The 17,057-nt window shown below is 39.2% G+C and overlaps 2 protein-coding genes across 2 annotated transcripts in view; one reads left to right on the top strand and one right to left on the bottom strand.

The window, feature by feature from the left end:
* Window positions 1-614: 614 nt before the first annotated feature.
* LOC140243889 (vesicle-trafficking protein SEC22a-like) lies at window positions 615-9,596 on the bottom strand. The gene is made up of 5 exons (XM_072323559.1): window positions 9,346-9,596; window positions 8,579-8,742; window positions 7,285-7,539; window positions 2,347-2,468; window positions 615-951 (listed from the first exon to the last, which is right to left on the bottom strand). The coding sequence occupies exons 1-5, from the start codon at window positions 9,528-9,530 to the stop codon at window positions 667-669; spliced, it is 1,011 nt and encodes a 336-aa protein (XP_072179660.1). The 5' UTR covers window positions 9,531-9,596; the 3' UTR covers window positions 615-666.
* A 5,180-nt stretch (window positions 9,597-14,776) lies between these two features.
* The window catches only part of LOC140243515 (syndetin-like), a 52,242-nt gene continuing 49,961 nt past the window's right edge, over window positions 14,777-17,057 (top strand). The window contains exon 1 of the mRNA XM_072323186.1: window positions 14,777-14,809. Within this exon, the coding sequence (XP_072179287.1) occupies window positions 14,777-14,809 (33 nt within the window). The remainder of the gene's footprint in view (window positions 14,810-17,057) is intronic.

Below are 17,057 nucleotides of genomic sequence, written 5' to 3'. Positions count from 1 at the left end.
TGTATCGGCGCAGCAGATCCTGTTTGGCACATGCTTCAAATATTTTGGAGCGGCAGCTTTGAACATAGATCAAAGGGAATAACTCTGTCGTTACTCCATCTCTTCAACCTCCTTGGTGTTACCATGGCCTTTCTGTTGGCCTGTCACACATTGTTACGTCTGAGTGGGCTTAAAAATTCACAACTAGGTCCAATTTGGATGGATTACTGAATGCCAATAAAAAAAAGTTTGGCAAGTGAAGCTAAGTGTCTAAGCACACATAGGGCTAACCATGCCTTTCATATACCAGTCAACTTATATATTCTATCCCAATTTCTCATCATACTTATTGCAGTATAAACAAAATGTGGGAGATGTGCCTGTGCTTTGCAACATCTCAACAATTTAAAAAATGGCAGCGTGTCTTATCATGATCATATACAGACAAAATGATTTTGCTGTGAACAATTTCCTTTGAAAAGCAAACATTTGTTGGAAGGCCATCACAGGATGTAATACATTACAGGCTGAAACCTAGACTAGCTTCTCTATGCTCCTATATGAAGATTCTCCCTCTTTCCTACACTTGCGACTCTACCAACTGCATAAAATATGAATTGGAATTCTTGGTAAAAATATGTTTGTATCTCTCCTTTCTTGTTGTCTATGGCTTTTCTCTCTCTTCTCTCATACCGTGTAGTGCGGAAGTTTCCACTCGAAGGAGCCCGCCCTCAACTTTATCGTGACAGCAACGGCGATGAGCGAGTGGAAGGCGACGGTGAAGAGGAATCGCCAGTAGAGGTGGTAGAGGTAGAGGTTGCACAGAATGATGAGGGCGCAGACGGCCACCTCGCGGGGAGAACGTTTGGCCACCGTCCCCCAGAGTGTGAAGGCCTGGCGGTAGCAGAGCAGCGATGACACGAGCAGTGTCAGCATGGCCTTGATGACAATGACCTGCTCCTCGGGTTCATACTGGGAAAAAAAAGCAAAAAAGAACAAAATTTCACTCGTTTATTTGACTCCACAATAATCTTCATACATATATCCATCACAATCTTACATGATGCAATGTATGGCATGTGTGATTATTTCAAGATGAATGCTATCAATCATCACAAGAACATAATGCAGCATGGAGCTACACTTCATTCAAATTGATGATTCTTCTGTCAAGTTATTTTTATTGCAAATGATTGCTAAATTGACCTTCATTGGCATACATAAAAGCTTATAAAATCATTTGATGAAAATTGTTTTTGAAATGGCTGAGATATCCAAAACAAAGCGAGGCTAATAAAAGGTAGGACCTTGCTTTTATAAGTATCGATTTGTTTTACTTTGTTTTTAGATATCTCAGCCATTTCAAAACCAATTTTCATCAACAAAACTTTGAATTCCTGTTAGAACTGTATGCTCTTTAACATCTATAGAGTGATTTCCAAGTATCTTAACCCATTGAGGGTGGACTGATGTTGCTACAACATGCATTTCCCATAGACACCTGCCCGAGTATACTCGGGATATGCTCGGGACTTGTCCTCAATGGGTTAAAAAAGTTAAAAGCTGAATCCTCACCTCAACCAATACTATGCCATTGCTTTAACGAAAGAATCACTGATTTTAATAAATATGCAGTATCAAATGGCTGCTATAAGGGATCGGAGCCACCACTGTCTGTAGGCGGAAGCTCAGTAGTCTAGTGGATATGAAATGTATCAATAATCAGACGATCATTGGTTGCAGTTCAAAATGAGTATGTACGCCCATGGATGATTTTTATCATGGCTACTACTAAAACATTTTAATCAGTGTCTATTTATGTTAATGAAGGGGCGATTTGTCAATCAGTTGCAACGCCACACTCATGTTCACACACAAATGACAGAGTAAGATGTGGCTTTCTTGGAATCAACATCCAGTCGTGGTTTGGCAAATATGATAAGTGTGGTATAACTTTAAGCCCACGTCCAAGGTATGATTTTGTGACTATTGATCTAATGCTTGAATGACAGATTCCACTGTTGTGGAATCACCAAACATTTAAGATCTATTTGTCTGCCTGTCATTGATTCTCCTAAGACAGCTGGTACTGGAGCATTAGCACATTGGCACTGACTAAAAGCTGCGATGGCACATTAAGGGTTAAACCAATGTTACATGGAAAAGAAGAAATATAGAAATTATTAGACATCTACATACATGAGGCATATCAAAGGCAGCACTGCTATCAAGCAGAAATTATTTTCCTTTGAGACAGAGAGATTGAATTAATCTATATTTGTTTATACTCTTTTCTACAATGTAGAGAATACCGTTTTGTGGAAAGTCCTCCTCTGAGGAACACACTTGTCTGAGTTTTATACTCACCGCTTTGGTACCAAATGTCAATACTAGAATGATTCGTGACAGATTTAATGTGCCACAAAGTATTGACAAAACAAGCAGTAGCTTCGCCATCCAGTCTAGCGTGTGGAATGGTCTCGTAAAATCTGTGAACAGTGGTGAGAAAGGGCATAGAATATAGACAATAATCTTTTCAGGAAGTATTTAAGATATCAAAACAAGCAGAATTTGTCACGCAGGTGTAATAACTGTGACAGAAGCTTTATGTCAAAGAAAGAAAAATATGAGGACCTACTCACACTGGAGAGAGTGGAATGGTTTTGACAGGATTGTCATTAATACCGGGACAATACTGCCAGATCTGATAAAAGACCCACATTACACTCCTAACAAAATGCATTTGAAGAATTACATGAACAAAATAATCTGCAGAGAGTTCAGCATGACAGCAATCTGACACATTGTAGCATGAGAAACAACATGCTCTCAAAGCCTCATCCCTCATCTTTGACAACAAAACTAAACAGAGCAAAAGGGAGAAAACATGAACAGTAATGAAATATGAAGTGCACAATGTAAAAATGATTCTGTCTTCCTCTAGGTAAATGTATTTCTCCCACTGTATGAATGTTCTCACAAAGAGTGAGATAGCAATTTCAACACATGTGAACATCAACAGTCTACGGCTGGGATCAGAATTTTGAATATTTCAGGAACCTGCACAAAAAATCCTCCAACAGCAATTACTAAATTGCACAATTTTCAGAAACACTTTTCAATTCAGAGTGAGTTAAAGTATAGACAAATAGTATGTAGTCAAGACTCGTGTACCAAGTTTACTACACAAGCCAGCATCTACAACAAGTCCAGAAGTAATAGTCCTATAATTCACCTAAACAAAATTAAGACATTGAAAACAGGAAATTACACGTCTGAATAGAATGCTCTTAGAACAACTAAAACATACACTATCATAAAATCACTCTCTTGAGGTTGAAACTATAAAGAGAAAGGTGAACATCCACAAATAATAAGTCTACAGGCAAAATGCTCTCAGCATAAAAAGGTCAATTTTAAACAATACATAAAGGATGATTAACAACTGCAGAAACTAATTCAATTTTACTCTTACCAAATCCAAATATGCAATGATGCAGGCTAATTCCACCAGATTATGTATGTGAAATATATTGGAAGCTGAATATATTTCCACGCCTCTCCTTTCAGGGGTACAGAAATGAGACACACTGGACACGTTGCACAGATCTCCTTCATCACTTTCACATATCATACATTATACCTGTGTGAATTGCACACTTGACATTTCGAGCTATACAGGTTTGTCAGGTTTGTGTGTGTGTGTGTGTGTGTGCATGTGTAGATAATGATACAAAGTTACAGCTCAAAGTAAACCATCAATGTCTGCAATGCTGATCCCTGACAGCTGGGCAAATATCAAATTAATTGGAAACCGACAAAGAAATGTATGCAGTGATCAGATATGAATGTATTGGATACAAATTGTAGAGGAATCACAAGCTACTATAATGAATAGCAACTACTGATATTGATTTCCTCTTGCTGTTATTATTTTCTTGATCTATCTTCACACTGTATGAATTGTACATTGTTTTAAACATTTTCAACCATCTTTCTATCTCCTAATCTATAACAAGGCAATCCCAATTTGAAGATTGTCTTCTTCATGTACAACTTATTTTCCATTTATTCATTTCACTTTATCCAATCAAAACATATTGTGCACATATCACCCCACAAGCAGAGACAGTACATCCATACATACATACATGGATAGATAGAGAAAAACAGCAGAAGTTGAATGCTCATGTGTTTACACACAATTAATGTACAATGTATACTCAAATACAAAACACATTCAAATATGCCTGCTTATATCGCTATTTGCAGCATAGCTGCATATCAAAAACAAAAAAGACTCTTTTTTTTCTCTATCTTTTTCACCCTTCCTCAAATGTATCACTACTTCCAGGTTTTCAGAATGAAAAGACTGCAAATATTTATACAATATTTCTCTCTTCTTCTCTGTCCACTGTTTGTACATTGCACACAGCTGCATACATAATACTCTACTCCCCCCCCCCCCAAATGTACATCACTACGGAATTTACAGACTTTAACCAGAAATTGTTGACATATAAATATCCTGCACATTCATTATTCCCACTAAGGATAGGCAGATTTTGCTACAACACGCATTTCCCTTAGACACTTGCCCGAGTGTACTCAAACTCATCCTCAATGGGTTAAGAATGACACCCAAGTGTTTTTGTTTTGTTTTTTCGAACTACCTACCTACACACAGAACTTATTGTCAACAGGTTTAGAACGACATCCAAGTGTTGTTGTTTTTTTTTTTCTTGAACTACGTACCAACACAAAAAAAAAAACATAAAAAAAATAAAAAACATAATGATGGTTTATTTCAACTCATTATAATGTGTGTACACTGTGGTATAACCTATGGAATAGTACTGTGTTTTGTACTAATTGATTGGTTGTGTCCATATCCATGTTCGTTGTTTGGACAAGCACGAATTTATTCAAATTTGAAGAAAAAAGAAAGAAAAACTGCTGCTTACTATTAAAAAAAAATATCTACCAACACGGGTGCATTTGTGGGACTGGTGGTTGTAAGGTAGTTTTCATAGGTATTTTGTAGAATACATTTTCCTATATGTAGTGCTTCAAAAACCTATCAATCATGATGATACACTTATAGCAGAATCAACCATGGATTCAAAACAAACATTCAAACAGCTTTCAGCTAACTGAAACTTCCTATGCCCTTTGTATGAATTGCAGCTCTCTGAATAAGCCTTCCTCAATTCAATCATTAAAGCGATGTGCTGCTTGCTGTCATGGTTTATCTTTGTAGACAGAGTATGCACAAAATAACAATAAAGAATACTACTTACCATTTTTGGAAAGTGTAGTTAATTGTACAAATAAACATATGACTACTTCCTGAGGTTTCCAGTCTGAAGGCCTAAAGACACTCCTCCACAGTATCAGCCTTGACATCTCCTTTGACATGACCTCTGACATAAACTTTGACATGAATTTGTCTGTCACTTTCAACTGGTTCTGTGAATGGATATTTGCATATACTTTTTGTTCATGAAATCCTAATATACGTGTATAGCAAGGCTTGGCCTAGTTGATAATTTTTTTTTTTTTTTTGTATAGCGCCATCTGGTGAGTATGACTGCACAAGGCATTTCACAGTGTGACTTAGTCACAGTTGAAAACTAGATGAAAGTATCACATTGCATCACACACACACACACACAGACACACACACAAAAATGACTGCTTGCTGATATGAAAGAATGGATAAACTTGATCCACTGTCACTCCTCGTATTGCCATATGCTTGGGCCATCAGTTGTCTTCCTCTGGTTCAGTGCTTTCACACAAAACAACTTTTTCGTATTAAAAAGTAGTAATTTCTTTTCAAAATATGACTGTGAATGATATAATAATGTTACAGGTATCCCCACTATCCTATCAAAGTCTTGCTAGGGACAGGCAAGTACATTTTAAGATTTATGAATAGCACTACCCGGCAACAGCTTTATGTGAATAACACTTCATATGATAACCTAATAATTGGACATGTCATAGGTGGGTGAAATAAGAGTCAAAGTAAAAAAACATTACTTCCTTGTGTCTCAGAAGCAGATAAAGAAACAAAAACCCATCAGCATCATTATCCCTTTATATCACTGTTTCAGGGGGATGAGAGATTTTGCTTCACGGTCAAAATAGCATTTCACACTCAATTTGACTTTCATAACTTAAAAAATAAATAAATAAATGTAATAGGTGCTTGATTTACGTTCATACTGATTTAGCCATTGCATTAAGACATAAATTCTTACACCTCCAATGAATCTCCCCACCTCCCTTTTCCCAAGTAATGCATATCTTGGTCTTATAATGATAGAAAGGGTTAGTTCTCTTGAGTGTAATGATAACTGTAACACAAAAAGTTGATAAACATGTGATGCCAAATGCAGGAACTCCTCCATGTTATAAAGACTCCACTTCCACCAGCAATCTCACCATTGTTGATAGACCCTCTATGATTTCAGGCACTTGTGAAATTTTGTCATCAGCATTCAGCAATCCACTTAACCCATTGAGGATGAGTCCCGAGTATACATACTGGGGCAGGTGTCTATGGGAAATGCATGTTGTAGCAAAATCAGTCCATCCTCAACGAGTTAAACTTAACCTAGTTGTAGACTAGCGAGCCCTCTCTCAGGTGTAGGAGTGTGCCTCAGTCCAACAAGAAAGCCACACTGACACTATACAGATTAAGGGGATTACGTAATCTCTACTCATTAGGTGCGGTCAGACTGGCAAAAGATCAAGCAGTTTAAGATTGCGAAGTTTGGGTCATTGGTCAAGAAAAAAGAAAGAGCGTGCTGTTCGATGGCTAGTGATTGTGACGTAACAATACACATCTGTACAATGTACATGACGATGGCCTCAAGCTTCGGAGACACCGCCCGCAAACAGATCGAGAAGTTTGACGGGGGTCAGGGAATTATCTCTAGTTGGAGTGGGAAGTTTCGCAAAAACTTTGAGATCTTAAAGATCGTGATGTTAAACTTCTCGATCTTTTGCCAGTCTGACCGTGCCTATTGATGACATTTTTGAAGGTTTCCGTGGCGGTAGAATATTTAGTAGTAGAAGGTATGTATATGGCCCACACACATGCCTAAGAAAGAATATGTGGTGTACCGTGAAGCCTTCTACTACTAAACTCTACTCATTGACAATAAGTTTCCAAACATCTGTGATAATTGGTGTATAAAGCACTCCAGTGTGCATGCCGATATGCTAAATACAGCACAGCAAGGATTAAAGAGTGTTTACAAGTGTGATTGGTATAAGAGAAGAAGAGGAGCTTACTTTTAGGTTCATGAGGGTCTGCATCCACGATATTCACTGTATGGAATGCTGTATTTCTGTGGTGGCTTTGCTGATGTGTTTGGGCCTGGTGGAAAGGGGTGTGACCGTTTGCATTTGATGACGACTGGAGATCCTCGATGCTGATCCGGTACGGAGGGCGGAGCTTTACCTCTAGGGTCATGTCAGAGAACTTCTTCCTGTTGCTGAGGGTCAGTGTGTTGTTGTATCTTTGTTTTGTCTTTTGTATAACTCGATCTGATTGACAATACAGAAAAAAAGTTGTTTTTTTAGTTGTGGTGATCTAAACTGCTATGGCACTGTGACAAGGACAGAATTTCCTTGAAATGAACGGATTATACTTTGTCATTTCTTGTCCATGTAAATTTGAGCAATATCACTGCCCACAATTCTCTAAACCTTAAAACAAAAAGCAAACATGGGTATGTACAGGTGGGACTATGTGCTGATGATTAGATGTTGTCAGACATATTAATGCGGATATTTTCTTCATAGATGAAAGGGACAAGTAACCTTACATTCTTTCTGACAATATTATTCTTTATCTAACAAAAATAAAGTCAATTCCACAGCATGAGTCAAAAAAAAAAATAATGACAACAGCTAGCACACCAGTTTAAAGGCACATAGACCCAGTGGTTTAGTCGAATGCATAATGAGGGCAGACGACGCAAGTTTCCTACAGAGACCTATGCTATCCACTCCTCTTTAGCGCTTACGCTTTGACCCATTTCCATGAGTCCAAAGAAGTCCGATCCACTGTAGTCGGTGGTTGGATCACAGTTTGGCTCATGATTCGGCTGATGATGACAGCTTTAGCAAACTTCTTCTGTGACGTCACACTAAGAAGCACGCACTCTGGCATCACTACAGACTGCATGATGCGCAGAGAAAACAACGAAGGCAATGTTACCTAGCAACACCTACGCGATTTACTCTTGATGACAGCTCGACTTTGGCAATCTTCGTATCAATGCTAACGGTGATCGGCACTATCATCCAACAGTGCCCTCGCAACTACCGGGTCTACGCACTTTTAACAGTATGGCCATAAATCAAACAGTGTTGACACAATTACTGTGTTGACTAGAAGAAGAAACACGTCTTCTCCTAGTTGCACAGGTGAGTGCACGGAGAATGACCTGGTTTGATAACTTCAACTTTCAGCACATTTTTTGTTTTGTTTTCAGGTACAGCCTCTATTATGATGGTGTGCTAAGATTTGAATCTCTTAGTAATCTGGTCAACTGTTCAGTAACTGATCAACTCCTCTCACCAAAGTCTATGAGGGCGTAGGGCCGCACCACGCTGTCCACTTTCCTGTTGTCATAGCTGGAGATGAATTCCCGTTGGAGCTCATCCAGGAAGCAGAAGGCCAGCACACTGGGGTAGCTCTCCTCGCACATCGTGATAAAACACACGCCCAAAGACGAGATGATGCTAACAAAAGATAATATAACAATTAATGCATGATCAAGATGAACAGAATTATGTTCAGGCACTTGAGGGTATGATTCTGATGTGACAAATTACTGAACAAATTTTGTTCTGCATACGAGGAGGAAAGTGAAAGCATTTCATTGATGCTTCTAGTCCACTTTGACATGCATACATTTGATCAGCATTTGAATTTATGTTTAAATACATGTTATGCTGATATTTTACACTCTGATTGCTTCTGAACACTGCAAATCAATGCATTCCATGGAATGCTGTCTTTCCTGAATGCTGGTGGGAAAGAATATGTATTGATTAAGCAATTAGACAGCTCTTCACTGGGATTCTAAAAGGGAAACTTTTTTTGGTTATTAAACCCACGCTCCATTTAATTTTGCTCTTGACACTATATAAAGCATTTATATACACTACTGAATGTCTGCAAGTTTGCCAAATAAAATACTACAACCAAGACTACTGCTACTATTACTACTGCTGCTGCTGCTGCTGCTGCTAAGCAAGAACAAAACAATACAAACATAAGCAAGAACATATAAACAAGACTAATAATAATACTATATCTCGTAGACTAGATGTTATCCTTACTAGAGCCAGTGGCTACCAGTGAACATAGAACATCTGTCAGGGAAGTGGGCGGCCTTTCTGGACAGTATCTTGGCGTACTTCTTGCTCTCCAGCACCCTCCTGTTGGGATCGTGGTCCGTGGTGGCCGACAGCGGCAGCCCGTCCTTTAGACGGGCTATCATGGCAAACAGTACGCTGCCACTCATGACGTTGGATACATGGAGGACGTGACACTATAGACGGCAGTAGACGATCCCTTCTGTGGATGATACAGCACGCTGCCACAAATTCAATGAAAGAAAATGAATGAAAGTAATAATTTGAGAGAAATATATCACAGACATAGAAAATTCAAAATTGAACCAATTTTTGCCACCAACAATATGAGATTGAAACTAATCATTCCACGAGGAGCTGTAGATGGTCGATTATTATCAATGCTGGTTAACACAAGCATTTATCAACTGAAATAGTAAGCAAATAATCAACGGTGGTGAAGGTGATGGGACAAACTATCACTTCCGAGGCGGTCTGGATGTAGCTATCTTTCCGAAGCGGCAGCTGAGGAAAGATAGCGTACACATTCAGATCGCCGAGGAAGTGATAGTTTGTCTCATTGCCTGAAATCAAAAGTTGATTATTTGCTTTATATTCCACATCTATATTCCCGTTTAATTCCACATCTGAAATCATTTTAACTGTCGGGAACAAGACGGGAAGGGGGGGGGGGGGGGGCGAACAACACAGCTAGATAGACCTGTAGATAGACAGAACTGCAGATCTGTAGGGCCTACATTAGGTCTAGCGAGATTCAGAGAGTCTAGACCTGTCCTGGTAGATATAGATCTAACGTGTTAGGTATCCTTAGGCCAAGCCTTTAGGGCTTAGGTTACGTTCACTTACCAATCATGCTGTTGCTAAAAACGCTGAACATTCTGAAACACAAGCACGAGCAAGGCAACTACCGGTACACTACGTGCACGCATGGTACGGTAATAACCCATACGAGTCAACTTTGGGTGTAGGCTGGCGATTACAAACACGGCATCGTCTCACTGACATTATAAAAAGTGCGTTGCACTGTGGTCTATCACTTGACCCAGGTCAAATGATAGACCACAGTGCAATGCACTTTTATTTCGCGCGTACTCAGAATTGTAGGTTACATCACGCGTTAGGACTATGTGGACTAAGAGATCAGCAAAACAAAATGACTGTCATCATAGAGTGTAAAGAACTTTTCTTCTCAGGTGATGTGATGGGCAAAACTACGTTTTATCACATGATCAGCTCTTGACCAATCCCATAGCAAGTTTCTTAGTATGTCATTATGTGGAATACAAAGCCCATTATCAACAGTTTGGTGCAATGTTCTAGTACTAGAAACTGCAAGGCTAGGACTGTACAAGACATACTCCACTATGTACTATTCAGCTGTAGCTGTAGCCAGTATGTAGTAGAGCAGGATCTATTGAGAAGTACTGTCACTAAAGTAAACATTATCTAAGCACAAACATAAAATTGATTGATTTTACATCAACAAACAGCATGACCAGTGACCATAGTGAAAACTTCATGCTCAGATAAATGATTTGACAAAAATTCAGCTCAGATATGAAATAGGGAAAGAGCCACCTCCAGGATTAAGATTAAAGTCCTTTTTTTGTCGATGACATTCACGACAATGTCATAAGCACAACAAGCTGGTGATAATTGTCTGTTGTACCACCAGAGGAAATCAAGTGACAAGAATGACATTATCACCAGGAAAAGAGTCCCAGCCAGTATATCATACAACATCCTTGGCATTTAACCCTTGAAGAGTAGAAGCAGATTAAGCTAGTTAAGTACGGTACCTTACTTGGTGTTAATATTCAGAACAGCCCGCACTGGAACAGCCAGACTCACCAAGCAACAATGAAAGCATCTGGTGCCCTAAATTTCCTCAGACAAAATTTCTCCATTTACTCAACCTTTGTGAAGGAGAAGTTATATCTTTCTGCTTATCCTCATCTTGACTACGCTAGTGCTGCTTGGGACCTGGATACCAGCAACATGAATATTTCCTCTATTGAACAAGTTCAAAGACGGGCAACAACTTACTTTGTTACAATCACATACAACAGGAAAGCAAGTGCCATTCACTTCCTTAGTTTGCTCAAATAGAACTCAATCCAACACAGACAGGAAGTAGATCTACACTATTTATCCTGTTTTCACAAGAATAAGATGCTACCTTGGGAATTTGACACAGATCTACACTACGACAATGGATCATAATTTGTCCCAAACCGAACCGGATAGAAGTAGGGACTAGAAGGGGACATTCAAACCAGTTTGAGCCTGACGCACCAATTTTAGAGACACAGATACATAATTTTACATTAACTCTTTCTTTCTTGGAACCACAAGGATATGCATGATAATCCTAATGGAACAGCCTTCCTCAAAAAAGTGTAACGTTAGATTTATTATTAAGACCCTAAATTAGATCTAATTATTAAATCTCCCAAATTAAGTCACTTTTAAAGTTCTATTAAGACTGCTGTCTTATTCTTAGATTATTTTTACTTTTTATTATAACTGAGTCCACCCTGTGCCGCCATCTCCAGTTCGAACTCCGCTTGGAGGAGTTCGAAGAAATCGAACTAGAATCTATGTACCAAGTATCAAGTACAGTAGGTTCTGTAATTCCACCAAGCTCGCCTGGGCCCCGTCTTATAAAGCCTTCAAATCAATCACACGTCCCCAAACCAATCGCAACTTGCATTGCAGCACACAAAAAACTTGTGATTGATTTCTGTCACAAGTCTTTATAAGACAAGCCCCAGGCTTAGCCTTAGCACCAGCAAGGACAAAGTGATTTCATAATTTCGACCGAGCTCCATACACCACAGAAATATAAGGGTATGGGACTACATCTTCAAAATTTCTATTCCCAAGCAGAAGACAACCTGGCAGACATGTATGTGCAAAATCTGTGAAAGAACGTAGTTCATCCCTGGCATGCTGCACCAAACACTGAAATCAACATCATGATAAATAAGTCAGGGGGTTGACGTACCTGTTGTGTAAATATCTGGTCTGCACACAAATCAAGTGTTTCCGATTTCAGAAACGAACTCCGGAACGAACTTTCTTGCCAGTGTTGTACTGAATTAAAAAGTACATGTACGTGTACTACTTCGGATCGTGTCACAGCATAAGCTGTTGCGCGCCACCTCTTGGCCGACTCGACTGGATGTAAGCAGTCAAAAATCACAATGCCAACAACTACAATGACAAAATTAAAAGTAGTCTGGAATAAAACCATAATGAGATTGCACACTCATTAATACCTAGCGCTACTTATTAACCCTTTGTGTGCAACGTTTATTTCCAGTCCATTGGTTTGTGTGTGAAATTTGTGCACATTTTACTCATTGGCTTATAAAGAGTTAAAGGGGGCCTACTATCAAATTGCAAGCTTGATATGAAGAGTTTCATTGCAAAATCTAGGGCTAAGCCCCAATTGAAAACATTTTAAAGTATGTCCATCGTCAGAATAAGATAAAGCAAAAAATAAAACCTTTTCCAATGATACCTCATTTGCAACATAACAAGGAATATTCTAGAAGTTATGATTAAAAATATCCCATAATTTCTTCTTACTTTTTTTTTGCAGCTTTAATCACAATTATCTCAACTTAACAAGAATGGAGTTAGCTCGTTTTGTGATTAACTCTTCATATTATCAGAAATGATAACAATGATGATGCTGTATAATAACGATAGTCATTGACTAAACAGATGAATCATAATATTAGGTAGTTGAAGTTCACACAAACACACATAGGCAACCTAACAATGTGTTGAAAGTTAATCTGGATCACCCCATTTGGGGTATGCGAATTCAAAACCAATAATAGGCCTGTACAAAATAATATGAAACATATATCACAAACATAATTACAGAAAGGTTACAGGCACTGCCCGCGATTGCTAAAACACTATTAATAAACTCATAAATACAAAATCTCCTGAATCTTCTCTAAAGGTCATTTACAAAATATTGATAAAAAAATATAGGTAGTAATTATAGTGTATTTGTGACTCTGTTCTAACTTATAGCCAATCACAAATAATGTACAATGAATTTCTTTACAAAATGTCGCATTCTTCACCTGTCTCTTTTTAATCGTGTCATCAAAGAGTTAATCCATTTTAAGGACATTTTGGTGTTTCTAAAATTATTTCTTAAGCGGCAGAAAAAATTATGTCAGTAGGAATTAATTGAATCAAATAATAATCTCAAATTCAACTTGAATTCATATTTGAACATTATATAAATTGTACACTATGTGTTGGACTATACTTCATCATGCTAGTCTTGTTTCTTAATGTCCAATAAAACACTGCGGTATGAATCAAAGATGACTTAAATTTTGACAGTGTCATATATCCCGTGTCATATATTCCCAATCAGTCAAGAACAAACTATTACGCGGTGGCGGATCCAGAGGGGGCGCACCGGGCGCGCACCCCCTCTTTATTTTGTTTAAAACAAAAGAAATAGAAAAAATGGGAGGGGCTGCATGAGCCCCCTTTTAATTTTGTAAAGGTGTCTCCCCCTTACAGAATCCATGATCCGCCCCTGTTATGTGTAGGCTGGCCTGCACACATAATGAAGCCTTTGTGTATGCATTTAATATTGTGTGTAGAGTGTTAGTTCGCGCGTGTGTGTGAGTACATGTGTGTGAGTGTGTGTACATGTATGTGTTGGTGCGGACATGCGCGTGTGTTAGATCTACATAATATTTTATTTTATGAGTGATGTGAAACAATAATGTATTTTATGAGCTCCTATGAGGAAATTATTTCATCATCTTATTTGTTCAGTATGTTGTATGTGAAGACTTTTTTTTTTTGTCCTCAGAGCTCCCTGGTTGAGGCATTTGTGTGTGTGTGTGTGTGTGTGTGTGTGTGTGTGTGTTCCATGAGCTCCCTTGTCTCCAACATAATTTATACATATTACATTTTGAATTTACATACTTGAAGGATAATAATATTATCGTTTGATTTTTTTTTTTCATAATATCGTCTGTCCTATCGGTATTTAGCTGGGGTAATTTATTTGAGATTTTCGATAGGGCCCCATTTTCCCCATAAAAAAAAACAAAACAAAAACACCCTAGCAACATCCCTTTTGATTTCTCTCTCTCTCTCTCTTTTTTGTTGTTGAAATGTTCCACAACAAGAACCGCATAGTGCACCACTGAGATACACTAGCTAGAAACACTTGCCGAGTCGTGATCAGATTCCATTATCTTGTTCTGTGGGGTTGACAGGTGGTGTATGGTAGCAATAATACGATTGATTGAACAGCAGAGGGCGCTGTGGATAATTTATTCACCCAATTTTTGATGGGAGGAGCAGTGTACAAGGTGTAGGGAACTAGGATTGATTTCTCAAAATGAAGAGGATAAAAACGCTTATCAGCAGACAGGTAAACACATTATATTCTGTATTTCATCATCATGCTGAGTGTCTTATTTCTATTATAGTCTAGTGTTTAAGATGGATAAACTGCTTAATGTATTGAGATGTACATAGTCACAGTGACGAATTACTGAGTAAGTTTACACCGCACTGTGGCTCGGGGGCCGAGGGGACAACACAGCCCTGCACTGCGGGGTGTGTGCGACCAGCAGCCCCATACGCGCGCATAGCGTAGGGGCTGCTGGTCGCAGTTTAATAGCGGTTAGTGTTACCCAAAAAAGAGGTTCTATATATGTAACCTCTTTGGTGTTACCCCAACCCTAGATAGAAAGATCCGTCTGTCCGGAGGACTCTTTTATCATGTTTATATTTTGCCATTGACGCTGTCCTCCGTAGAGGGGATCCGTGAAGCCAGACGCAGTCTCCGCGGAACATTCCCCGACGGACAGATACAGACCGATCTTTCGGTCAACCCCAACCCACACTAGAAACTACTGTACTGTAGTGACTGGCAATGACTGGAGCTGGAGTCTCTAACGTTGTGTTAGTGACCACTGGTGACGGTACTGTACAGTATTAACGTTATAGATGTAAATTTAGCCTATGACTCGTTGATATAGGCCCCTTAGGCTAAGGAGGCCCTATATATTTTTATATATTAGATGCACCAACAAGCATGCACTGCAAATGAGCACCTAATCACCTAGTTCATAGCACTACGTGTAGGCCTACATCATCCTGACTTATGGATCCTGCTGAGTATCTTCGTAGAAGTAGAAGTAGAAGTAGTATGGGATGACTACACTACAGTCACGACAAACAGGCTGGTTACTTAGTATACAGGGGTCGCACTTAACTTTTTTTTTTTTTTTTTTTTAACTAGCCAGGCGGACTACTTAGAATCAATTTTGACACTGAAGCAACATCTTGGCTGGCCAGACTGACTAGTAACTTCAGAATTTTATGATTTTTAGCTAGTTCGACGTGATTTCGGGTGGCGAATGGCCAGCGGACCATCGCTAATTTCGAATCCTGTGGTAGGTAGTGACTATTCGGATACACTTGAACCTTGATGAGATAATCCCTGAAGGCGAGCAGCTCTTTCCGCGAACTAAACTGGGGTAGGATGTGCTGTGACAGTAAGTTAGGTGATCATGGTGCGGTACAGTCACTCATACTACAGTCATAGCATATTTACAATAAAAATAGTCATGTGCACACAAAAAATTCTGTAAGTTTTACAGCAACATGGAACCCACAGGAGGTTTCAACCCTCTGAATCTGATGACAGAAAGGGCAGCCTCCTGGAAGGCAGCTACTGTTGGGGCAGTAACTGCCATGCTTGGCAACTGGTTCCAGATGCGAGTGGTTTGGGGATAAAAAGATAATTTGTAGGAATCAGTTGTTGCTTCGTGGATGGTGAGCTTGAGTATATGATCTTTTCTGCTGATGTATGGAGCTTGGGTTATGAAGTGAGGAAGATGGATGTTGACCAGCTGGTGATGTATGCTATAAAACATGGTGCTCTGTGCGTGGAGACGACGTATGTGCAGTTGATCCCACCCCAGACTAGAGATAAGCCCTGAAGCTGATGTGAATCTTTCGTAGTCGCATGTGAAAAAGTGAGCAGCTGCTTTCTGCACTCTTTCTAAGACTTCAGCAGTACTGGAAGTATAGGGATTCCAGGCTTCAGAACCATACTCGAGCTGAAGTCGAACAAGGCTCATGTATGCTTTGGGTTTTACAACTTTGGAACACGATGACAGGGTTCTCCTTAACAGCCCAAGGGTTTTGCTAGCCTTATCTTGCCTTGTACTGAGTTGACAGTGTGTGTTTCATTGGAGGTCCTTAGATATGGTGACTCCCAGATACTTGTATTTGTTGACCCTGGGTATAATACTCAGTGAAGATGCATTGTGTATTTCCTCTTCTAAAAGCATGAAGTTTATCCACACACCACAGTTGGAGAAAAAAACAAAAACAAAACAAAAACGGAACAAACAAAACAAAGCAATAGGGAGGGCTTAGGGGAGGCTGTACAAATGCATATAAAATGCCAACACAGACTGACAGAATGGCACAAGTTGGGCTGGGCATGATGTTATGAATTGAAATGTTGTCCATCCCAATAACTACAGTGTACATTTGTATTTCACAGCACCCACAGGCCAGGGTTGTGAGCATGTTCAATCTTTATGTAGACTGTCTGGTTTCATGACCATTCTACTTGTAATTAAAGCCAAAGGTATAGAGCT

Source organism: Diadema setosum, chromosome 20, assembly GCF_964275005.1.
Source record: "Diadema setosum chromosome 20, eeDiaSeto1, whole genome shotgun sequence".
Taxonomy (NCBI): Eukaryota; Metazoa; Echinodermata; class Echinoidea; order Diadematoida; family Diadematidae; genus Diadema; species Diadema setosum.
This window is presented reverse-complemented; position numbering and strand designations above follow the sequence as displayed.

Excerpts from the sequence above, each read along its gene's own strand:
- LOC140243889 (XM_072323559.1), bottom strand. The coding sequence starts at position 9,530 with ATGAGTGGCAGCGTACTGTTTGCCATGATAGCCCGTCTAAAGGACGGG. Across the intron at positions 8,743-9,345 it reads ACTGGTAGCCACTGGCTCTA|CATCATCTCGTCTTTGGGCG; the intron begins GTAAGGATAACA and ends ATCTTTTGTTAG. Across the intron at positions 952-2,346 it reads TGACATTTGGTACCAAAGCG|TATGAACCCGAGGAGCAGGT; the intron begins GTGAGTATAAAA and ends TTTTTTTCCCAG.